Here is a 24,435-nt window from a genome sequence, read left to right on the forward strand (position 1 = left end):
ACGTATAGTTACATATGGTTACCCAGCAGCAAGTAACAACCATGGATCTGCATGCCATGGTTTACTTTACAGATTATTATTTAAATGTACGGAGTAAGTCATATCGACACAGGCTCCGATGTGATACATCTGGAGAAGATTACGGTCACGAATATTAGGTACATATTATGCAATAGCATATATTATGCCGCCGTCGAACATTAAAATTGATGACAACGTTTGTTCTAAAAAAAAACAAAAAAATGACAATCATTATCATTAGTCATTACCCTTACAGTTGTTACTGTTATTAGCATTATTATTGTTATTTTTATTGTAATTTATGTTTATTAACGGCATTTGCGAAATTTACGTAACATTGCAGTTTACACACACGGCTGGTGCCGTCTCGGTAAAAGTTATATAGGTACCTTCTCTTCGTTGTATAGCCACAGTCGTAATAATATTATTTGTGTACTTATTGTCCTATTGTGTACATAATAATATTAAATGATTAATGTATTTGTATAATATGATTATAGTGTGCGTGTGTGTGTGTGTGTGTGTGTGTGTGTGTGTGTGTGTGTGTGTGTGTGTGTGTGTGTGTGTGTGTGTGTGTGTTTACATTTTTATAAACAATGTGCTTGTTTAGAATTTAATATTAACTAGATAACTAGTACTATGTATGATGATACAGTATATAGTATATATAGTATATTATACTTCCGCTAATATCATATCTCAACAAACACTAAACGTTCAATGATAATGCTCTAAATATTCCAACTATTCTATGAATAATCTGAACAACTAATTCATATTCTTAACGAGATTCATAGGCTTATTTAAAATATAATATTCTTTTCGTAATTTATTCAATATCCTTATTTACTTATCCTTTTAAAAACAAACTACACTAATATTCTTCTAAAGAATTATTCATTATATATTATTAATATAAGATTATTTTTTGAATATTCTATGCACATAGATAAACATATATTGTCCATTGTAAAATATTCTATACTAGTTATAATAATGGTTACCTACATAATATCATTATACATTAAACTTTTAATAATAATATATTATTATTATTCACACAATACATTAAGTCTAATTACTTATTAGTTATTATAGTATTCGCTTATCAATGGTATATATTATTTCAGTCATTGCTGCCGCTTTAGCCATTTTATGGCCATATCTAGCATATTAAGAAACCCTTCTAGCATTCTAGCCACAAAACATTCTAGCTTATTTTTCATTTAAACTTGGCTTTTTGCAGCCATTAAAACATTAAAATAATATTATTTTATTTTATCATACATTAATCAGATTTTTTTCCAATAAGTAATAATAATTATGAATAAATATATTTTATGTAGAGATATAGATAATTATCTAGATTGCTAACTTCCATACATTGACAAGCAGACCGGGTGATGCCACTTTTTCCACCCATAGATTGTGGGCTATTGTATTTTATCAAGTCCTTCTAATGATAAATTATGTTCGTCCACAGACTAAGATTAATAGGACTGGAAACGAACCTTTATCATTTGAACAAGATCTGTTACGGAAAGTTAATGAACGATTGTGGTGCTTTCTATTAGTTTTATATTACGAATTGAGTAAGTCACTGGATACAATTTATAAAACTGATGAAAAAAGACTAATTCAAAATATGTATTTTGTACTATTAAATAAATAAAATGATAAAATATATTATATATTTATTATGCTTATCTTTTTAGCGGGCTTCAGCATCTAACTTTATTTAAATTTTACTGTGTTACTGCTATTCCCCATAACAGTTGAGCTGTAATTGTATTTACAAAAAGTTAATAAAAAAATAGAGTACTGTTGAGTCTTTCTGCTTTAATTTTATTACACAAGAAAATTGTTCAATAATTTATATAAAATTACTAATTAGTTGGGGACTGGAGCGTAATCCATTCTAAAAGACTAGGCAATCTTATATTGCAGTATGTAATGGGTCTTGTCAATGTATGTAATTCGTAGTACCGATTACTCAATATCTAATTCAATATCTATTATGGGATTAAATATTAATATAGAATATTTAAAAATAATGAAATGTATATCTGGTACTGTGTATGCCGTTTGGAATTCCCATATCGACTTATCAATAAACATAAGATAAAACATAAAAATAAGCGACGCGTCGACGTCGTTGCCTACAGCACGACCGAAAAACTATTTTAACCACTAATATCCCATTGTTGACCGTTGAGGCGTTGACCGTTCGGCAGTCATAATATTATAGCTATTAGCTAGTGAGTGAACTACCCAATATTATTAATTATTGTTTTTTATTTTACCACCAAAGTGAAGTTTTGTCTTTTGTAAACTGTTTAACTGAGAAGTATTTAAAGTTAATAATATGTCAACTGATTCAATTTGTTTGTGCGGTAAAAAAAGAATGGGTTTAAATCTAACAAATTGGAATCGTCATCAATCGTCATGTGCAGTGACCAAATTAAAAGCTAAAAAAATTTGTTCGGATGTCACAAGTTTTTTTCGTAACCATGAATCTATGCCGCAGAGTAAAAATCCATTCAAAAAAGGTAAGTATTGATTTTGATATAGATTTTAAATTATTATTTATAGATATGAGAATATCACCCACGGTATTTATTTTCCCTCTCAGACCCACGCGCAAAATAGACAATGTTTTTTTTCAACCAGCTTTTACTTAAAATTAATAAAAATTCCTCTTACAAGATTTTAAAAATTTAAAAATAATTGTATATCATATTGAAATTTTTCTTACTATCTTCAGCCAAAAATATCACGTAAAACACTTTACCAACAATCAGAGCTGGGCAAAATCTTTGAAAAAAATTATTTTCCTAAGTCCAAAATTACTGAATAAAAGATTTTGATAATTTTAAATTCAAATGCTTTTCATGTAATAATCAAACTAATTATTATAAAATATAAAATACACTGTATAGACTACTTTCATCATTTAATATTGAGACTTTCTCTATTGGTAAATACAACAATAATATCATTTTAAATTTTGATATTCTACTGTTAATATTCATTATTAAATTACTATTTTGTTTTACTTTCAGTTAAACAACAAGAGTGTGAAATATTTGCAGATCCAAAATCTTGTACAAAAGAACAAAATGTAAACAGTGATTCAACGTTTAATATTGAGACTTCCTCTATTGGTAAATACAACAATAATAATTATTCATCAATGTTATGATAATATTCAATTTTCGTATAAATTATTATCTATTAATACCTACTTAAATTAAAAAAAATGTATTATACATTTTTACCAAACATAAATTTATAAAGTTATATATTTTCAGAATCCCTCTCTTTAGACTTGAGCAGTTGTGATCCAATTATATTTGTTAAGAAAAAGTTATCACTGGTCGAAAAGTTGGCAATAATTTCTAAAGGCCCCTTCCAGCCTAAAAAGAATGAACTACCGGGAAACAATTTTCCTCAAAAATATGGTCATCGCTTTACCGAAGATTATTACTGGAGGAAACTTACTGGTGATGATCGTGTACATCGAGATTGGTTGACCTTCTCCATCTCAAAAAATCGATTATTTTGCTTATATTGTATGTTTTTTGGCGATAAATATGCACAAAAAAGTTGGATAGAAGATGGTTTTCAAGGTTGGAACAGACTTGGTGATATTAGTTTACATGAGAAATCAAGTTCTCATATTAATGCGTCAATAATTGTTAAATAAAAACAGAACTCTGTAGCCATTTTACCATCGTTGGAGGAAAAAAAAAGAGAAGAAGTGGCCATAAACAGAGACGTGGTGAATACATTGGTAGAAATTACAAAGTTTCTCGGGAAACATTCTCTTTCATTTAGAGGTCACCGTGAGAATTGGTCTGAGGCTAATAAAGGCAATTTTAAAGATTTAGCAGAACTAATTAGCAAATGGTCACCTTCGTTGGCTATACATATTGAAAAAATAAAAAACAAAGGAAGAAAAGAAGTGAACTTTTTGTCTTGGGAGAGACAAAATCAGCTTATCGATTCTGTGGCTTCGTGTATCAAATTAGTTATCATTAAACAGTTAAAAGAGTCTCGATATTTTAGTGTTTCTATTGATACTACTTTTGATATTTCTAAAAAAGAGCAATTGGCATTTATTATTCGCTATGTTAATTTTGAAAAAACGATACCAGTAATTAACGAACGTCTTTTAGCTTTGAAAGAATCATCTATAACATCTGGAATAAATCTTTTAACTATTTTCCAAGAAATCTGTGCTGAAAATGGACTGAATTGGAGACGGTTTTTAGTAGGACAAAGTTATGATGGTGCAGCCAACATGCGTGGAGAATATGCTGGCCTTCAAGCACTTGTGTGTGCAAAAAATCCTGCTGCTACATACACTTGGTGTTATGCTCATCGTTTGAGCTTAATAGTTGTTCAAGGATCTAGCAGTTCGCAAAATGCTGTTGACTTATTCGGCAATTTAGAATCTTTATACGCGTTTATTACAAGTAGCAAAAAAAGAGTTTCTTGGTTTGATAATGCACAGAAAACACATTATCCAAAACAACGAGTCCATCGACTAAAACGTGTTGAGACAACACGTTGGTTTTCACTTTCATCTGCATTAAATACAGTAATTATAACACTTAATGCTTTGATAGATACCTTAATAAAAATACAGCAAGATGAAGGATGCGTAGATTTTAAAAGTGGAGCAAAAGCAACTGGTTTAATTGAATATTTTCTTTCTGAACGATTTATTCTTACTGCCTTTTTATATATTGATATTTTCTGTATTGTGGATCCTTTGACCAGAATACTTCAATCAATTAATATTGATTTATTAGGTACAATAAAAAGTATACACTTGGTAACTGATAAAATAAAAGAATTGCGAAAAGACAATGCATATACAGAACTTTGTAAAAAAACTGAAAATTACATTGAAAATTCAGATATGGAGTTCTCACCTTTGCCCATTCATCGTCCAAGAAAAAAAAAACGATTGCCAAGTGAACAAATAGAAGATAACCCTATTACTGATCCTAAATATGAATTTAAAATTAAAACATACTTTGTTGCTTTAGACACAATTATCACTGCTATTAATGACAGATTTACTTCTAAATCTCAAAATTTACTAAAAGATATTTCTCTCTTTTCTACTAAACGTTTAAATGAAATAAAATGTAAAAACTCTGCTTTACCGAAGGATGCTTTTAATTCATTTTGTGATGTATACTCAAAGTTTGTACAACTCGATGAGTTAAAAAAAGAGTATGTGCAATTTGCCAATTATTTCTCTGAATTTTCTAACATCATGAAGTTACCCAAAAGTATTCACAATGATTATAGTGTGGAAGTTTGTGATGAAGATAATTTGTCGGATATTGGTGAAAATACACAAATGGATGATTCAGATTCAGATTCTAATGACAAAATTGACTTCAATAATGAAAATATTAATTTAGGAAGTTTATTAGATTTATTGAAATTATGCCATATGTCTGGATTAAAAGAAGTGTTTCCAACTCTTTATACTGCACTTCATATTGCGACCACATTGCCTGTTACAAGTGCGTCACCTGAACGTACATTTTCAAAGCTTAAAATTATAAAAAATCGGCTACGTAGCACAATCTCACAAGGAAAACTTGAAAACTTGATGTCAATATCATGTGAAAATCTTTCAATAAATAACTCTGATGTCATTGATAAATTTGCAAAGCTATCATCAGTCTTGTCTTCAAAATTATTATAAACAATATGTACACCAATAATTTTTTTTATATATATAATTTGACTTTGTACGTTATTAAAGGCAAATTAGTTTACAAAATATTATTTAATTATCACTTAATACTCTATTCTATTTCATCAAATTTATGTTAAACAGTGTTTATTTTAATTTATGTGTAAGAGTTAAGAAATCCATTTACAAATAATAATAATATTAACAATTATTAAAAAACATTAATTTTATTGGTATATTAATTTACAGCTGTTGTTGAAAAAAAAATCCCGATGGGTGGTAATTTTGAAAGGGTAGGTGGGTGAATCAAATTATTTGAACTGCCAGTTTCAATTTCATTCGGCGCCACTGCCTGGGACAGCGACGAACGTTACCCCAGCACCCCCACATACGATTTTAATTTTTTTTTTTACCAATATTTAGTATGCAATTAGTATGAATTTGTATGACCATTTTTCAAATTTGTACGAACGTAGTTTTTGCCCCACAAGCAAAAAATCGAGGCGGTGCTGGAGAAACGTTTCCCCAGCACCCCCCCCCCCCCACCAGAACCGAGGGAGTCAGGGTGTTTTCTTCGGTCCCATCATTTAGTACGTAATTTGTATGAATTTGTATGCCCATTTCCGAAATTCGTACGACCTTCCGTCCAAGTACAAATAACGTTCCAATGATTTAGGCATTTGCCCCCCCCCCCTAAAAAAAGAGAACCGTTTGTAATAAATAATTGCGATTCTGGATGCTATATGTTTTTGAAACAAAAAATGAAAAATACAAATGGGTTCGACACTTACTTTTTAAGGTAAGATAAATAAATATTATTATAATACATTTCTATCTATTTAGATATGTTATTATCATTTATTAGTGCTCGTAAGTACTTGCATTTGCAAATTAATCTTGCAAAATTTGTAATCAATGACATAAAATTCCATTTCAAGGCGCCCTGGTTAAATATGTGATGTTTTATATATGTTACCTATAGTTTATTTATAATTTATATACATTTTTTATTTTTATTTTCTTCGGTTTAATAAGTAAATATCTACCTACACCATTCAATCCATATCCTATTTAATGTATTGCTGTTTTATAAGAATAAAAATTTCAGCTCAGCTCTAATCTGTATAAGCAAATAGTAATAATGAGTAATTTTTACTTGTTTCTCAGATTATCTGAAATAATAAGGACAAATTTGTTATTTTTAGATTCTGAACGGAGTGATTTTACAATGATGTATGTTTTTTTTTTGTTTTTTTTGTGTCTGACGACAACATTTGGAGCAGTAATATTGCTTCAATTTTTGACTTCAGCCCCTTTTTGAAAAGGAAATTGAATCTAGTTGGTACTTAGGGGGATCAAAAGCTAAACATTTTCAATAATTTTTAAATACGTCCGGAAAAACCTTAAAAAAATAAGGGAAAAACGGGATTTTTTCGCAAAACCAGTTTTCGACAAAATCGAATTTTTTATTTTGTTATAACTCAAAAACTTATTCGTTGTAAATACTTGAAATTTTCACAAAATGTTTATATTGGCATTTTCTATACACAGTTAAATTGTCAAAGAATTTTGATTTTTTTTAAGCTACTTATAGACAATTTCAATTTTCAATTTTTCTAAGTATTTTTTTTTTTAAATAACGATAAAAATTTTTTTGGCCAGAAAATCTTGAAAATTTAATACAAGGTTTCTTATAAGTTGTTCTAGGTTTTTCTTATAGTGATAAAAAAAAATCCGAAATTGTAAGTCACAATTTTTTTATAAGTGCTTACAGTTCGAATTTATACGAAATATGTCAAAATTGCGAAAATTTGCAAGTTATTTTGTGGTTGAAAAATCGTAAAAATTTTTTCTTTTATAATTAAGTTTTGAAAATTCGTTACAAGGTTCTCCATAAGTTTTTCTTCAACTATCTGAAAAAAAATCTACAGGAATAAGACAAAAAATTTTTAGGAGTGTTTGAAATTTAAATTTTTACAAAACCGCGTTAATAACGGTTTAGCCTCAAACGATTTTTGATATTTGTTGTTATTCAAATAGTATAAGTCGTAAATACTTGAAAATTTTACCAGTTATTTAGGTTACCATTTTCTTTTTGTGATTTGATTTTCAAAATATTTTGACTTTTTATGAGCTATTTATAGGAATTTGAAATAATCAATTTTTTTAAAATTTTTTTTATATAAATGTTGATAAAAATTATTTAGCTGAGACAAATTACTTGAAAATTTAATAGAAGAGTCCACATAACTTGTTCTAACTCTCATTCAAAAATTATAAAAATACATAGGCACAATATTTTTTTATTAGCATTTGAAGTTCAAATATTGACAAAAATTCATCAAAATCATGAATATTTTCAACTATTTGGTAGTTAAAAATTTATAAATATTTTACTATCAAAAGCTATGAATTGGAAATGTAATACTATGCTGTCCATAAGTTAAGCTTAGAATAATTATAAAAAGTTTGAGGATTTTTCAAGGCAGTGGTATGACGACGAATAAATCCTAAAATCTTTAATGACTTGCAGGATATATGATCTTTATGAGATTTAAGGATAAAGTCGGTGTGTATATGAATCTAATATCTTTTTTCTCTTGAACCCGCTTTAGAGGTATCCCGTTTATAGTAGGTATAATTGTAATCGATAAATATTCTAGATCTATAGAAGGACATGACTTTATATTTGTCTTCGTTGAGTCGGTCCAACTGTTTTACACCAGATTATTAAACCATCTAATGATGGCTGAAAAACATAGGCTACATAGAAATCGTTTGTTATTGTTTGATATCCTAGCAAAAGGCTTAGCATCATCGGCGAAAAGCAACACGCGACAAGGGAGAAAATTAAGTAAAACTGTATTAATAAAAATTTTAAATAATAAGGGGATGTCCGCCTTGGGGAACCCCGTAACTCTGAACATTTTGGACGTAATACCAAATAAATTGACAAATTGCCATCCATCAGATAAGTACGATTGGGACCAGGATAATAGGGGTTTTCCAATACTTATCTAATTTATCAAGAATGTAAATAAGGTTGCAATGATCAACCGAGTCAAATGTCTTATAAAAGTCAGTAAAAATAGTGTCAACGTGTACTGATGTCTGATTCATTAAAAGCATAACGAACAAATGAAGAGAAAACTAATGAGCTGGTTGTAGTGGACCGACCGGGAAAAAACCATGTTTGTCAATAGATAGTATAGGTGATAGAACTCTTTAAATTCTTTTCAGGACAAATAGTTCAAATCATTTTCCAAAAAAAGGAAAATTAGGGTCTGTAGTTAGTGGTTAGTGAAGGATCTCCAGACTTTAATACAGAAGTTATTCTCCTAGTTTTCCATACAAGTAACTTAGTTTTAAACTATTTATTAGTTAGTACTTTAGTTGTAAAAAGTTTTATTAAAATGTCCACTAGAAAACCTCAAGGTTTCCGTTTCAAAAGAACTTAAACAATTAGCTTTCACAATTAATTTTTTCATCAATGAATTAGATTCATCCTAACCAAACAAATTTATAACAACAACAACTTATAAAAATAATTAAGCTTAGATTGTAGTTATTTATCAGCATGTAAGTATATTTATATTTTAATAATATATCTTAAATTAAATATTAGTCCATATTCTTTTAACTATAATATAATACTAATACTATTTAATCTTACTATTCATGTCAAATTTAAAAAATATTGTTAATATTATTTTATATTTATTTAATATAATATGTAATTAATTTTGAATTAAATATAAATATTTGTTATACTCAGCTATTATAATTATTTAACTTTAGATTATTGTTTAATTTTCAAAGTAGGTATATTTATTTAAAATGTAATTAATTTAGTAAACTAAAATCTTGTTTATAGCATAATTTCATATCTTGATTCAACTTCTTATCCAGTACTTGCATTTACAGAGTCCTCCGGAAGTTTCAAATCCAAGACAATTACCTTTTTATTTTTCTTGTAGAAATTATACCAATGTGTGGTATGATAATGAATTCGGAGAGTAGAGATAAAGCCCAAACTAAAGTCCACGATTGTTATTGTCGCACTAGTGCTAAATAATAAAATTCGGTAAACCATACAATATTTTACCTAAAACATAAAATGTATTTATTTAAATATGATCAAAAGTGTTCAATTATTGTGTCAATTAAATATTGGAATATTCCAGAAGTTTAATGGGGGTACATGTGTATTATCGTACTAACAAAAAAAAATAATATTATTTTTCATGTTTTATCATATCTTTAAACATTGTTATATTGTATTCTAAAATATTTAAATGAATTAAGGTGGCAAAAATATATCGACCTCAGCTAAAACGTCGTTATATCGTACGGAGACCGCCGAGTGATTGTAGAGGTTGGTTACAACCAGAAACAAAAAACATTTCGGAACGTATAGATGGAGAACGTGGAATTGGTTCCCGGGTCAATTAAAGTGTACCTACGAATTGGTTTCCGAAAAAAACACTTTCCGGTATGCAACTGTTCGAATTGGTTCCCGAATAAAATTACTTATCAGTTTATCAGGATACAACTCACTGTTACAAGATACGTATATGTTCAATCGTTTATCTTACAATATTTTATTAGATTTTACGTTATCTGGGAAAGTTTATAAATATAATTTTATATCTAATAGATTGATTATGTTTCGCGTCAGTCTTGTGACAACTAACCTAGTGAGTGAGTTAAAATGGAAGTGATGTTAAGTGAAAAAAATAAAAAACTCTTTGTTATTAAGGGTTTCAAATACGGATTTCAAAAATAACTATCGGGAAATATGGAACGTTGGACTTGTACAAAAAGAAAATGCAAATCGTTTTTAAAAATAAATAATTTAAATAATGTTGATTAATGTAACCTCGAACACAATCATGACGAAGATAGTGAAAACATATTGGACAGGCAAATATTAAGCAATAACTTAAAAAGAAAAGCTCAGGAAAATCTTGAACGTCCAACAAAATTAATTTGCCAAGAGTTACTAGTCAATGGTGATATTGAAGAGCTTACAACGCATGATGTTTTTACAGTAAGACAAAATATTCACGCTAGTCGATCAAGTAAGTTACCTAAATTACCTAAAATATTAACAGAACTACATGAAGCATTAGATAATTACGATGCAATAACAAATCGTGGAGAAAATTTTAAATTTATTAATGATTGTGAAACAAATATTGTAATTTTTACTTGTTCACATAATTTAGAGATACTCTGCAAAATGAAAACGGTGTTTGTGGATAGAACTTTTAAAAGTTGCCCAAAATTTTTTTTTAGCTTTTTACCATTAGTGGTGTAAAAGATAACAATTATTTTCCCTTAGTTTTTTTCCTACTGCCCAATAAGAACAGTGCTACTTATATACAAGCATTTCGATTTATAGAGCATCATATGAGGCCTGAAATTATTTTTGCTGATTTTGAAAAGGCTATTCACCTGGCAGTATCTGAAGTTTGGTCACAGTCTAAATTAAGAGGATGTAGATTCTGCTTAGGATAGGCGTGTTGGAGAAAAATCCAATCTCTAGGACTCTTAGATGAATTTAAAAATAAAGATTCAGAGATTGGGCATATACTTTTTCGGATTACCTTTATTGCCTCCTGATATAATACAAAACGTTTATGTCGAGTTGATGGCTATAAAACCTGCACATGAAAAACTTGATACATTTTTTGATTATGTACTTGAAAATTATATTGAAAATGATAGTGATTTTTTACCAAAAATTTGGGCAGATTTTTCAGCCACTTCAGAGCGAACAACAAACTGTTGCGAATCGTTTCATAGAAAACTGAATTCTAGATTTTATTCCGCCCACCCAAATATATTTTTATTGATTGAACAATTAAAAGCGTTGCAATGCGAAACATATGTAAAGCAAAGAAGCTCACTCAAATTAAAATAAAATAAAATTGCTGAAAAGGAATACCTAGTTTATGAATGAAAATATTAAAAAATTGAAAATGTTCGTTAAAAATGTGTGTTGTAAATTCATACCACATTAATTTTTTTCTTATATTATTTATTTATCATGACTAGTTAGTTATTAGTTATTATTATATTATTATTAAACTTATTTATTACAAGCACTATTATTATTATTGACAAATACGTATGTAGCGTATATTATGTATTTATTAATATATTATACTAAGCAACATTTTTAACCATACCTAGGTATTCTAGATAGTGTTTGAACTATTCGAACTCATTTGAATCCTAGACAGTCCTAAGTCTGAATAAATGGGAAGGAAATTGTTGCTGGTTGAATATATCATAATAATTTGAAAAGTTAATTTAACAAGACTGTATTATCACAAAAGCTGGCGGGAACCAATTCTTATGTTACCAGTAGACTACCAGGGAACCAACTCGTATATTACCTGTAGACAACCCGGGAACCAATTCGCAGTCGTCCGCATAGAATATAGATCAATGCACAATCTTTCAAAATTTCTATACAGGCAAAAGAAAGTTTTAAATAAAATTTAAAAAGGATATGAATGTAAATGATGTGTACTTTGCATATTATGTCGATGTTTTTAAACGTAATACCACAAAATTTGTCAAATTATTTGGACTTTAATAACCTGTATATCTCTGTCGAGCTTGATGATAAAAACTTTTAAGAACGAAAGCCAGGATAACAATAGTACTATTATGAGCAATATAAACAAGTCACGGAACAATTCTTTGATTTCTTCTTGGTTTTTTTTACTAAAAAACCATCCTTTAATTGATCCTAGTAATGAGTATCTATAAAACAAAATATAAGACAACATATTATTTTATATTCAATATTGTACCTATATTTTCTTCAGTTTTTATTTTGTATTCTCGTCAATAACTAGCTATTAATGTAAGTACCTAACTATTATACAGATATGGGTAAGTGGGTACCTATATCAAGGGCGGCCAATTTCAAAATCGATCATTTTAGAATTTATTTTTAGGAACACGCGCACGAATTACTTATCGAATTGTCGATAAATTTTACCTGTACGGTTTTTATCTTTTAATCTGGTTTTATGTGTCAAGTGTTTATCGTTCACGAATGTTCATTTCACCGTGTTTATTCGGTGTCTGTTGTATTAAATTTATAATAACGTATTTAAGTTCTTTAAAATTTATAATTATGAGTACACATAAGAAACAAAAAACTCTCATTTTCATCAAGAATGGGAAATGAATTTTTTTTACAATGTTGAAAGACAAGTGCATATGTTTGATACGTCAAACAACAATATCCACAACAAAAAAAGGTAATCTAGAAAGACATTTTAGAACTACTCATTCAAAATTTTCTATAAAAGTCGATCCTCAAAGGTGAAGTATATTTTTAGTAGATCGTGACCAAAAAAAGTTTGGGCGCCCCTGACCTATATAAATCATTAGGTTATACGCTTATATTATATATATACATATATTATTTGTATAAAGAAATTATCATTACTTAGTGATCCACCTGGTATTGTATTTAAATGTACAAATTTCACAATCACTAGAGTCGGCTTGTAAAAGCCATTTTTCCAAACATGTTCTATGCACTTTAGAGATACTTCCACGACATAAGCAAGGAGAAATACATCTATTTGACTCTTCTGAATCGGACTGTAGACATATTCTACAGATACCAGGTGTTGCTAAATGTAGGTACATGAAAAATCTTCAATGCCTAGTTCTAGATTTAAATAATTACTCTATGTTCAGATAGCAATTTACTTTCAGGGGTCTGAATTTCTTTGAACGTAGTTATTGGCATATTTGGTATAATTTCATTTTCCAGAGCTTCAATGAGAAATTTTTTATTCGTCTTAGAACATAATTGTCTAGGGTACGATGTTCGACTTTCTAAATTAAGAGTTTCTGCAAAAAACTAAAGTACATTAAAACACCTAATTAAAAAAAAAAAGAAAAACGTTATTGAATACCTGGGATATTTTCGTTAGCTTCTGACATTTTTGATTAATGTCTAATATTAATAAAATTACCTTAATTATTGTATTTAATCATACTTTATTTATTTACTTTAACTTAAAACCTATTTTTTGTCATAGAAACTTAAAATGTTTTGTTTTATTCAGTATAATTTCATATTTTATTAAGAACATAATATGTATATAAAATGGGTAGAATAATAAATATAAGATTAATTGAAGTACCCATCTCTAAAAATGTCAGTTTTCAGAATAAAATAATTTTATTAAAATATTAAGGGGATCCAAAACAAACTTTTTTTATGAAAATAATTATTTTCATAGAAACGTACTTGTTCCATTTATATAATTTACGATATCAATTTAGAATAACGGTTTGGATTCCTCACATTGCTTTAATTAAGGCTTAAGAGTTAAGGATAACATTAAATAATCTTAACGGCCAACAAATTATTTATGATTATATTAAAAGGCAGTTTGGGTCATATTAACCAACCTATCAAAAACGTTACATTAATTATTAAAAACAAGATTGATAACGACAGAACCATATCCCTATATCTTAAACTGTGGTACAACAAAAATTATTAATTATTATTATTGTTCTTTGTTAACCCTTCAACGCCTTGTGTGTCCATATGGTAACACAACAAAATCTATTTATAAGTCAGCCGTAAACAACGTCTGTGGTTACATTTTTCTTATCTAATCATAGCAATTGATTCTCCGTATGTTTATCGATTTTACTAGTAGTGTGGTTACCATCTAACGACAGTTCATAATATTTATAACGATTATTCCGTTTTGTTCAGCTACAGACTTTTATACGGCAATGGATTTTCAACTAGAGTAAGCATAATTATATATAAATATTTTATTATAATGTATTATTAATATTTTTTTTTGAATCTTTGTGTGTGTATGCTTAATACAAAAAAAGGTTCTACTTGCACATTACAATTACATACTGTGTAGTGTACTTGGTTAAATAGGGGTAACCCCACAAAGTAAGATCAAAAGGTACTCTAAACACAAAAGAAAATTGTGCAAGTTGATATGCCAAATTGTGTTTTTATGTACAATAAATACACGAGTGGAACAGACCAAATGGATGAAAACATAGCTCGCCATAGAATTGGAATTCGAGGTAAAAGATGGTGGTGGTCTTAATTTACATGGCTGATTGATGTTGCTATAACCAATTCATGGAAACTTTATGTTAATTCTGGTCATAAGGTTATTCAGTTAGAATTTAGACGATCAATTGTTCAAGAATTTCTAACACGTTTCAAAAACGCTCCAAAAAGAAAAGGACTACCCAGTAGCGCATCATCAAGAGTTCCAGAGGGTATTCGTTTTGACCGCCTTGACCATCATGTCATACCAACAGTTGATGGTGAAAGAAAAAGATGTGCTGGAGCAATGTGCACTTCTTCAGTTAGAACAATGTGTAATAAGACCGATGTTGGACTTTGTGTTGATTGTTACAAAACATTTCATACCAAATGATTTTTTTTATATTTTTTAAATTTACTTAGGTATATATTATAAATTTTTTTATATTTTTTAAATTTACTTATATATTATAACTAAAAATACTTGACATTGTCATTGACTTAAACTAATATTTCTATATTAAATAAAATAACAGATGAGTAAAAAGTACTACAAAACTATGAATATTTTTTATTTATTACTTTATAAACATTATATTACTAAATTGCAACCAGTTATGAATAGGCAGGACTCGTTTAGTGCAACATGAGCCACTAAGCTTCCGCAATATGCCATTTCTTGTCATTATTTTATGTTTGGTGTTTTCGCAATGGAATCTGTAGGTGAGGGATCGATCTAGTGTTATTCCGAGATATTTTGAACACTGTGTATTAGTAATTTTCGTCTCATTCCAATAGACGTTAAGGATACGGAAGGCACATCGATTCCTTAGGTGGAAAGCACATACTTGTGTTTTGCTTGGATTGGGTTTTAGGTAATTGCGTCTATAGTATTTTCCGAGAATGTCCAAAGTAGTCGATAGTTTTTCCTCTACATTTTCAAACTGATAGTGTTGTACGGTGATTGCTGTAATATTTCTGGTGAGGTTTTCAAAATATTAAATAATACAACAGTTTTCTGTCAGCATAGTCAAAAACCAGTAACAGCAGAAAAAAAATTTCAAATTGATCAACATGCAAAATCATTGTTGCACGAAAAATGTTTAAACAAATCTTCTTCTCAACAAACCTTTGTTCATGAAGCATCAACATCCATAGAAAATCAATCACAATTGATCAAAGAACTTTGTAATACATTAATTTCTTCAAACATACCTTTACATAAATTAAAAAATAAAAACTTTAAATCTTTTTTGGAAAAGTACACAAAAAAACATATACCAGATGAAAGTACATTAAGAAAAAACTATTTAAATCAATGTTAGACAGACGTTTCACAAAATATCCGATAAATCATAGGCAGCTCATACATATTTTTTTCTGTTGATGAAACTCCTGATCCTTGTGGAAAATATGTAGCAAATTTTACTGTTGGTAAATTAAATGTCGATTCGCCTTCTAAATCGTATCTTTTAACATCGAAAGTTCTCGAAAAAACCAATAATTCAACTATAGCACAATTTGTAAACAATTGTGGCCTGGAGGTAACAATGAAGATAAAGTTTAGTTGATGTTATCTGATGCTGCTCCTTATATGACAAAATTTAAAACCATTTTATTCGAATCTTGTACATGCAACTTGTGTCGCACATGGTATTCACCGAATTGCTGAAAAAATTATAGATAATTTTAGTGACATTAATGATTTAATTAATAATGGAAAAAAAATTCTCTCAAAGGCTTCGTATAGAATTCAATTATGTAAGGAAATGTTACTAAATACACATTTACCACCGCAGCCAATAATTACCCGTTGGGGTGCTTAGCTAGAGTCAGTATATTTTTACGCAGATCATTTTGAAGAGTTCAAAAATGTGATTGAAAACAAAGAGGATGCATTCAAAATTGTAAATCAATTTTTAATGAATTAAATGTAAAATATGATCTTACTTACATTAAAGCAAACTTCGTATGTATTGTTGAAAGTATCAAAAAACTTGAAACCTCTAATTTGTCCCTTGTAGACTCGTTCAAAATTTTAGAGCAAGTGGAAAACTCTGTCAATGAACTTCCTACTAGTGTAAAAAGTACAATAATTAAAACAAAATATAAAAACGTTTTGAATAAAAATAATGGATTAATGGTTTTAAAAGAAATTTCGAAAATACTTCAAGGTGACAGTGCTAATTTCAACGATTTATCTGTTCCAAATTATTCGCCGGATATACTAGCCAACCTTAAATATGCTCCGATCACCAGTGTTGATGTTAAACGCAGTTTTTCATCCTACAAGTACATTCTTACAGATCGCCGTCATAATTTCACAGAAATAAACATGGAACATACTTTGATAACTTATTGTTTTTATAATTAACTTAGGTACTACCTTAAATTGTTCGTACGTTTTTCCTATTTATATCAATGTATCTATTATTAATTTTAATAAAATATTTTTTACAATATATCAATGCTTAAAAATTAAAATACAATTTAATAAAAAATTGAATTTTGGAATATATTATTCATGTTACTTTTTATTTATGAAAAATGTAATACAATTAATAAATAATTATCAAATATAAAATTGAATAAAAATTTAAATTTTATTTTGTATGTTTTGCATTTTTTGAATTTTTTTAGTGCATGTTTGCATGCATATTTTACAATTTAAAATGCATATAAATCCGATCTTTAACTTAGAAAGGATACATGGGTAAAATACTACCTGTAGAAAGTATGTTAACACGTTGAACTCCGTGGTCGACGGGTAGTAGTACCACATCCATAACACAGATCGCCGTTGTCGACAAATATAGTGTTCACTTGGACTTGGAAGGTTCATAATTATTAATTTTGACTAGCGAATAGCGACGAGACAAAGTTTCAATTAATTATATTGTAGGGCGTAGGGCGTAGGCGATCAGGTATTGTCAAGAATCTAATGATACAATTGGTTTTTAAAGTGTGTATTTATTTTTTCCCCAAAATGACGATGTATTCGATAACAATAACATGTCTTATATACTATATTATCGTTGTTACGTCTGGATATAATTAATTTAATAACATTAATAACTTAAAATATTTTAACGTATTTTCGAACGCATACAGCGTGTTCCTTCAATTTACAGAGCGATTGAAAAATATAAAATTATATCATAAATTATTATTAACTTCTAACTTTAGTTTAGTACTTTAATTGTTATTATAAGTGGGAAAACTTGATATTTGAATAATTAATTTTGTTACTAATCATAATTTAAATTATTCGAATACCTAATTCGTTTAGGTTATTTGGTAGGTTATTCAATCATGCAATTAATCAATAATCATTCGAATAATTTAATTTGAAACGATAATATTATTTGTTATCGAATTATTCGAGTAATTTTTATTTAAACACATTATTCGGTCATGCAATTTATTGTTCGAAAAATGATTCGATAGTTTGCACGAATAATCGATTATTATTCGATAGTACGAATTATGAGTACCGCCCATCACTATTAACGACTGCCGAGTTGCAGGTAGCGCCACTGTCGCTCAATTGACTGCAGCGATCACGGCGTTACATCACGATTGGAATAACCTGGTATGGTCACGCAGATCCGATGCGCATGCCGCTGACATCTCGTGCGCAACAAATACATTGAGTCATTGAAGTTTCCTTTTATAATGTTACGATGCCGACATCACCACTTTATTCACGACATATGTGGCGCACAGAACATACCATGAGAACGTATTCAGTAGGATCATACCTGGTTATTTACATCATGCTTTACGCAAGATTTATCATACCGTCGAAAAACCGCTCAGTAAGTTATCTATTGTATTTATGATCAATGACAAGACGAATGTAATCGGATCATATACGGTTATCGTGATGCCCCCAAATGTCGCAGTCACTGGCAACCGATGCCGCCGTCGCTAAAAGCGAAGAACTGTAGTGAATAGCGAGTGCGATCCTGGTACATACACCGAGAAAGTGAACCCTTTTAAGTCAAAAGTAAGAAAAATAATCTTCCACGCTGTGAGAGCGGCTAAAACACATGCCGCCGTTACAAACACATAGTTACCGATGCCGAAAACTATCGCAAAAATATACTCGAAAAGTCGAAGAACAGTTACTGATGTAACTAATGTACTAATGTACTTGGGACATTGATCCATACAGCGAGCAAGTGCACTTGTTTCGGCCCAAAGAAATAAAAATCAACTTCTAAGCTGAAAGGGTGGCTACAACACATTGCCAAAACTGTTTAAATGGGCAACTCTCAAAGGAGTTAAATTAATGAAAATAATTAACTGTTTCAAAGTTAGTTAATTCAATAAAATTGGCGTAACTTAACTTAGTTAAAAAAGGTTGAATTTTTTTTCTAGTCATAATATTCATAAGACAAGTTATTGTCCCAGTAATTTGATTGGTACAAACATTTACTAAAACGCTTAGTACTGAACAAACTATAATAAACTTAAACATACAACTTAAAATTATTATTATAGGTATTATAGTACATTGTTACCTGATACTTATATTTTAACTCATAAACTTTAAACTATACTAAACTTGTTAAGGTCTGGAGAAGATATTAGTAGTAGTATACATTTTACTGTAAGTCTACTATCTTAGTTAGACTTTTCATATTTTATAAAACATATTCATTTTTAGAGAACTGAGAAGTTTAAAACTTAAAAACCACGATAATGAAAATTATCCTTAGAAATCCAAAAAAAAACCGTTAGATTAACTATTATAATTAATAATCAAATCATAAAGTGAAAATACACTGAATAAACTTATTATACACTTTTATAAGAAAAGTTATTCATGAGTACCTATTAAACAAGAAACATAAAGCATACCTGGTATCTAAAGTAGCAACAAATCAAAATAATATTCTTTTTTAAAATATTATAATACCAAAAATAAATAATATTTCATATTTAAATGTCATGATTTATTTATAAACTATAGCATTTTCAGTCAGACACTTACTAACTGTAATGTACTACAAGTAAGAATTAAAGAATGTAAGATCGTAGTTATAAAAACAGTAACAACAAAAACAGTTTATTATTTGATACTATCGACTTAACGCAATCAGCTAATTACAACAGGAAAATACTATATTTATGGTAAAATAAAAGTTTCAAGTCAATGTTATTAAAATTTAAAATTAACAATTAAGATAGGTATTTGTTATGTTTAAGTAAAAGTGTCATCTCAAAATTCTTGTCATCCATTTTGTTTCTTTTTTTTTTCGTCAAATGCTTTCACCATTAAAAAGCCTTTCCACAGAAGCTGATGATGGAATAGCTGTATTAAACTTAAAATATGTTTTTTTCAACTGCATTGGTAAGCCATTTGGAGTTTTTATAGATTCATTGGATAAATAATTATTCTCCAACATTTGAATATTTTCATAACAATTACAATTACATCTTCAGATTCATTTCCTGTATATTGTTCAATTGATAATGAAATTTTTGAAGTAGGTAGTATGTACTAAGTTTTCTTCACCAATGACTTCAATTAAATAATCAATTAAACGTTGCCTTAAAGCTATGTTTTCCAGAGATTTTGTCCTATTGTAATTAATGAATAATTGTATACTGTGTAATAGTTGTAGAGGGTTATTATTCGAAATTTATTAAAATAAAACTATGTTTCATAGTACCTATAATATAAAAAAAGAATTTAACAATGTTAGGTATATGTATTTATAACTTGTTGGTTTATTTTATTTCTAACGAATAACGTTTTGCTTTATTTTTTTCTTCCTGTGCTTTTAATATATGGAGGGGTTCTCGTAGGTAAAGTGTAAAGCTTACATAAAAACAGATATGAGTGAAAAGACAATTATTGATAGTAATTTAAATCATAATCATAATTTAGAATCTGAAGGAAAAACGATGAGACAAGTAATAAGGAACTCTGTAAAACGAAAAGCTCAAGAAGAACATTGTAAACTTCCACTCAAACTAATTCATTTGGAACTAAAAAATAAAAAAACGGATTTTTTAACGACGACTGACATCTTGTATTCGAAAAGGGATTTATGCTGCTCACCGTTCAATACTACCCAAAAAACCAACTAATATTCAAGACGTACATAGTTCATTAACTTTATTAGAAATTAAAACATTTGATAATGAAACATTTCTTCTAGTGAATAACAGTAATAAAAACTTGGTTATGTTTTCACGTAAAAAAAATTTAGCTACTTTATGTGCCGAAAAAACAATATATGTAGATGGTACATTTAAGTACTGTCCAAAATTTTTTTTACATTTTTTTACCATTCATGGTTTAAATAATGGTTATTACATACCATTAGTATTTTTTTTATTGAATAATAAACAAACAGAATCTTATTCTTCGTGTTTTTTGGCGTTAAAAAATGAATGTACAAAATTTAATTCATGTTTTAACCCCGAAATTATATACGCAGATTTTGAAAAATCTATACATATGGGTGCAAGATATTATTACAAAAAGTTGTCGGTTTCATCTGGGACAGGAATGGTGGCGAAAAGTACAGAATCTTGGTTTAAGTATTCATTATTGTGATGACGTTCAGAAATAGGACAGTCTTTAAAGAATATATTTGGATTACACATGCTGAATGAACATGATATTGAAATAAGTTTTACTGAAGATTTTATGTCTATCAAGCCTGATGCTGAAAAACTAAATCAGTTTATGGATTATTTTGTAGAAAACTATATTGATCCACAGTCAGACTTCCCTCCTCACACATGAGCAGAAATGAGCAGTAGCAGTGAACGAACAAATGTGTGTGAAAGCTTTCATTCTAAATTTAATTCATGTTTTTACACACCTCATCCGGACATATATTCCTTCTCAGAAATATTAAAAAAAATTCAAATAGACACAAAAATTTTAATACAAACTTCTGATCAAATACCTAAAATAAATTGATCAGTCAACGAAAAAAATATTAAATTCATTGAAGAAAATATACAAAAATACAACACTTCTAAAATCTCTAGATATGATTATGTGAATATCATGGCATTACAAAGTCAACCAAAAAAATAGTTTAAATATTAACATTTTAAGCATTTTAAAATTGTATGAACGCCTGAATAATTTAATACATTTTTATAATAATACACTTAATTTTATAATAATAATATAATATTATAATTAAATAACCAAATAACCAAATATTTTTGGGGTGTAAGCAGGGCCGTATTCAGGAATTTTACACCAGGGGGCAACAAAAAAAAAACGCCCCATTACACAAAATACAAATTTAATGTAATTTAAAACGAATAGGTTTATTGTACAAACATTTATTTTTTATTATGTATATATATTGTATATTTGTATGTATATATTATTAATACATTTAAATTTTTTTTCTGGATTGTGACTCGGCAAATTCTTTAATTATGTTATCATAATTGATGCTAGAAGTTAGTTCACTTTCAATATTTAGTACAGCTAAAGCATTTAAACGATCATTATTCATGACCGATCTAAGATATGTTTTTAATCTTCTCAGGGTTGAAAAAGATCTTTCTGAAGAACAATTCGTTGCTGGTGTACACAGAAACATTCTAAGTGCAATATCCACATATGGATAGATTGTTTGTAAATCTTTGGATCGTATCAGTGTACTTAGGTCCCGAATATTTTTTGGAGCTTTATCTTTAAGAGACTTAATATGACTTTGGAAGTGTACACATTCATTACAAAAGCTTTTATCTAAGTCATCTTTGTATATTTTACATAAGTTTTCAGCACATTTCAAAACTTCTGATTCCGATATTGTAGTTAGGTTAAAAAAAAAGGAATATTTTAATGTTATTTTATCATATGACTCTTTTCGTTTGAATAACTCTGTATGTATTTTATCTAAAATAACATAGTAAGTATTTATCAAAAAATGTTTTCTTCCACAAAAATTAAGTTCATCTTGTGGTTCATCGTAGAAAATTTTTCTTTTCCTCTTTCTTTGTACATCTAATTTATATTCTGTGTCACCTCCATGTAATTTAGAAGCTCGATCTTCATACATTTTAAACATTTTTTCATTACGAAGATTAGAAATATATTGAATGAGCGATTCATACAATTCAACCACTAAATACAAGTCAATATCGATTGACTGTAACTTTTTACTCACAGCATTAAAACGTCCAAGAAGATCTCCCCAAAATATAGACATTAAATTATTTTCAAAGCAAGCCAAACTTTTCAAAATACCTTTCGCTTCACATCGCGTTTGTGCCTTTTGTTGATCATTATTTTTAATTTCTTTAAGAGCACTGATTACTCTATCCCAATAATTATTTAAGCTTCTACATGCATCTTCTCGTGCAGACCAACGTGTTGCAGATAACTCTTTTACTGAAGCTGATAGTATTTCCCATCGATTAGTAGAAGTTGAAAAAAAAGTATATATACTTTGAAGTAAATTAAAAAAATTACAAGCATTTTTACAACAACTTGCAGCGCATGTACCAATAAGGTTTAATGAGTGTGCTGAACATGGTATGTAATCAGCCAAAGGATTAATTTCTTTAATCCTAGCTTGTAATCCACTATATTGTCCGGACATATTCATTGCGTTATCATAAGTTTGTCCTCTAAGGTAAGATATGTCAATGTTATAGGAGTTAATTACAGTAAAAACTGCATCTATCAATTCTTCTGCTTTATGACCACTATTTTCAATAAAACATAAAAAACGTTCTACAGGCTTTCCATTTTCAGACACATAGCGTAAAATAAAAGAGAGTTGATCTTTGTGAGAAATATCTGGAGTTGAGTCCACACTTATTGAAAAATAACGTGCTTTGTGAACTTCTTTTATGATTTGATCAGTTACTTGATTTGCCATAACAATAATAAATTGTTCATAAGTGTGGGAAGACAGATACGATGTATGACCTTTTCCTGAATGTCCATATGTTTTTATATGTTGAGCCAAAAAAGGATCAAACTCTGCAATAAGTTCAATAGCCATCATAAAATTACCATTATGTGTTGAACCAAATATTTCATTATCTCCTCTGAATGACAATCCTCTTGAAGACAATGATTTGACAACGGCAACTACTCTAGTTAACACTTATGTCCAGTACTGAATTTCTGTATCCATTTGAAGCAATAATTTTGAATCAATTCTTTTTAAAACGTCACTTCTATCTTTCATTATTAAAACACAAAATCTATGATGATTTGAATTTTCATGAGAAGAAAGTTTAACTCTAGCTTTTTTCCAATCAGAAAATCCATGAATAGAAAAACTAGATACTCCATCAAATATCCGACAAGGAACGCAATATAGTTTTCCTGTACTTTCAGAGTAAAGAAGAAAATTTCTCTTTACTTTTTCTCCATTTCTTAGAACACTATAAAACAAATTAGATGTACAATATCTAAAATAATCCTGAAATTTGCCTCTAACAATTCCCTGATAACGTCTTTTTGATTTTGAAAAGTTTAATTTTTCAACATTCTGTGTAAAACCATTTATAGAAATATAATCTTTTGTCCTATCATTTACTTCCCATAAAGCTGGATCATTGCTAAAATGTATTAAAAAGATAAAAGTATACAAAAATTGTACCTTATTATTAA

General features: G+C 28.6%; 3 protein-coding genes across 3 annotated transcripts in view; 1 reads left to right on the forward strand and 2 right to left on the reverse strand.

Annotated features, from left to right (window-relative positions):
* Nucleotides 1-2,386: 2,386 nt before the first annotated feature.
* Nucleotides 2,387-11,263, forward strand: LOC111041434 (zinc finger MYM-type protein 1-like). Its single transcript, XM_022325706.1, has 8 exons — nt 2,387-2,570; nt 3,084-3,185; nt 3,333-3,535; nt 3,734-4,784; nt 4,947-5,384; nt 5,475-5,567; nt 10,645-10,824; nt 11,088-11,263. Exons 1-8 carry the CDS (start codon nt 2,387-2,389, stop codon nt 11,261-11,263), a joined length of 2,427 nt encoding a protein of 808 aa, XP_022181398.1.
* A 1,067-nt stretch (nt 11,264-12,330) lies between these two features.
* Nucleotides 12,331-13,723, reverse strand: LOC111041435 (E3 ubiquitin-protein ligase MARCH2-like). The gene is made up of 4 exons (XM_022325707.1): nt 13,696-13,723; nt 13,464-13,630; nt 13,218-13,375; nt 12,331-12,520 (listed from the first exon to the last, which is right to left on the reverse strand). The coding sequence occupies exons 1-4, from the start codon at nt 13,721-13,723 to the stop codon at nt 12,331-12,333; spliced, it is 543 nt and encodes a 180-aa protein (XP_022181399.1).
* Nucleotides 13,724-22,195: 8,472 nt separating this feature from the next.
* The window catches only part of LOC111041436 (zinc finger MYM-type protein 1-like), a 4,078-nt gene continuing 1,838 nt past the window's right edge, over nt 22,196-24,435 (reverse strand). The window contains exons 2-5 of the mRNA XM_022325708.1: nt 23,937-24,206; nt 23,281-23,879; nt 22,750-23,205; nt 22,196-22,602 (exon numbers count right to left, since the gene is read on the reverse strand). Of these exons, the coding sequence (XP_022181400.1) occupies nt 22,196-22,602; nt 22,750-23,205; nt 23,281-23,879; nt 23,937-24,206 (1,732 nt within the window). The remainder of the gene's footprint in view (nt 22,603-22,749; nt 23,206-23,280; nt 23,880-23,936; nt 24,207-24,435) is intronic.

The sequence above is a fragment of the Myzus persicae genome, unplaced genomic scaffold (genome assembly GCF_001856785.1).
Source record: "Myzus persicae strain clone G006 unplaced genomic scaffold, MPER_G0061.0, whole genome shotgun sequence".
NCBI lineage: Eukaryota > Metazoa > Arthropoda > Insecta > Hemiptera > Aphididae > Myzus > Myzus persicae.

Bases quoted from the DNA above. Each gene is read 5' to 3' on its own strand.
- LOC111041434 (XM_022325706.1), top strand. From the start codon at position 2,387: ATGTCAACTGATTCAATTTGTTTGTGCGGTAAAAAAAGAATGGGTTTA. The intron at 2,571-3,083 runs GTAAGTATTGAT...TTTTACTTTCAG, and splicing joins TAAAAATCCATTCAAAAAAG to TTAAACAACAAGAGTGTGAA. The intron at 3,536-3,733 runs GTACATCGAGAT...AAATAAAAACAG, and splicing joins AACTTACTGGTGATGATCGT to AACTCTGTAGCCATTTTACC.
- LOC111041435 (XM_022325707.1), bottom strand. From the start codon at position 13,723: ATGTCAGAAGCTAACGAAAATATCCCAG. The intron at 13,376-13,463 runs GTAATTATTTAA...ATATGTCTACAG, and splicing joins AATTGCTATCTGAACATAGA to TCCGATTCAGAAGAGTCAAA. The intron at 12,521-13,217 runs GTAATGATAATT...TTTGTTTTATAG, and splicing joins AATACCAGGTGGATCACTAA to ATACTCATTACTAGGATCAA.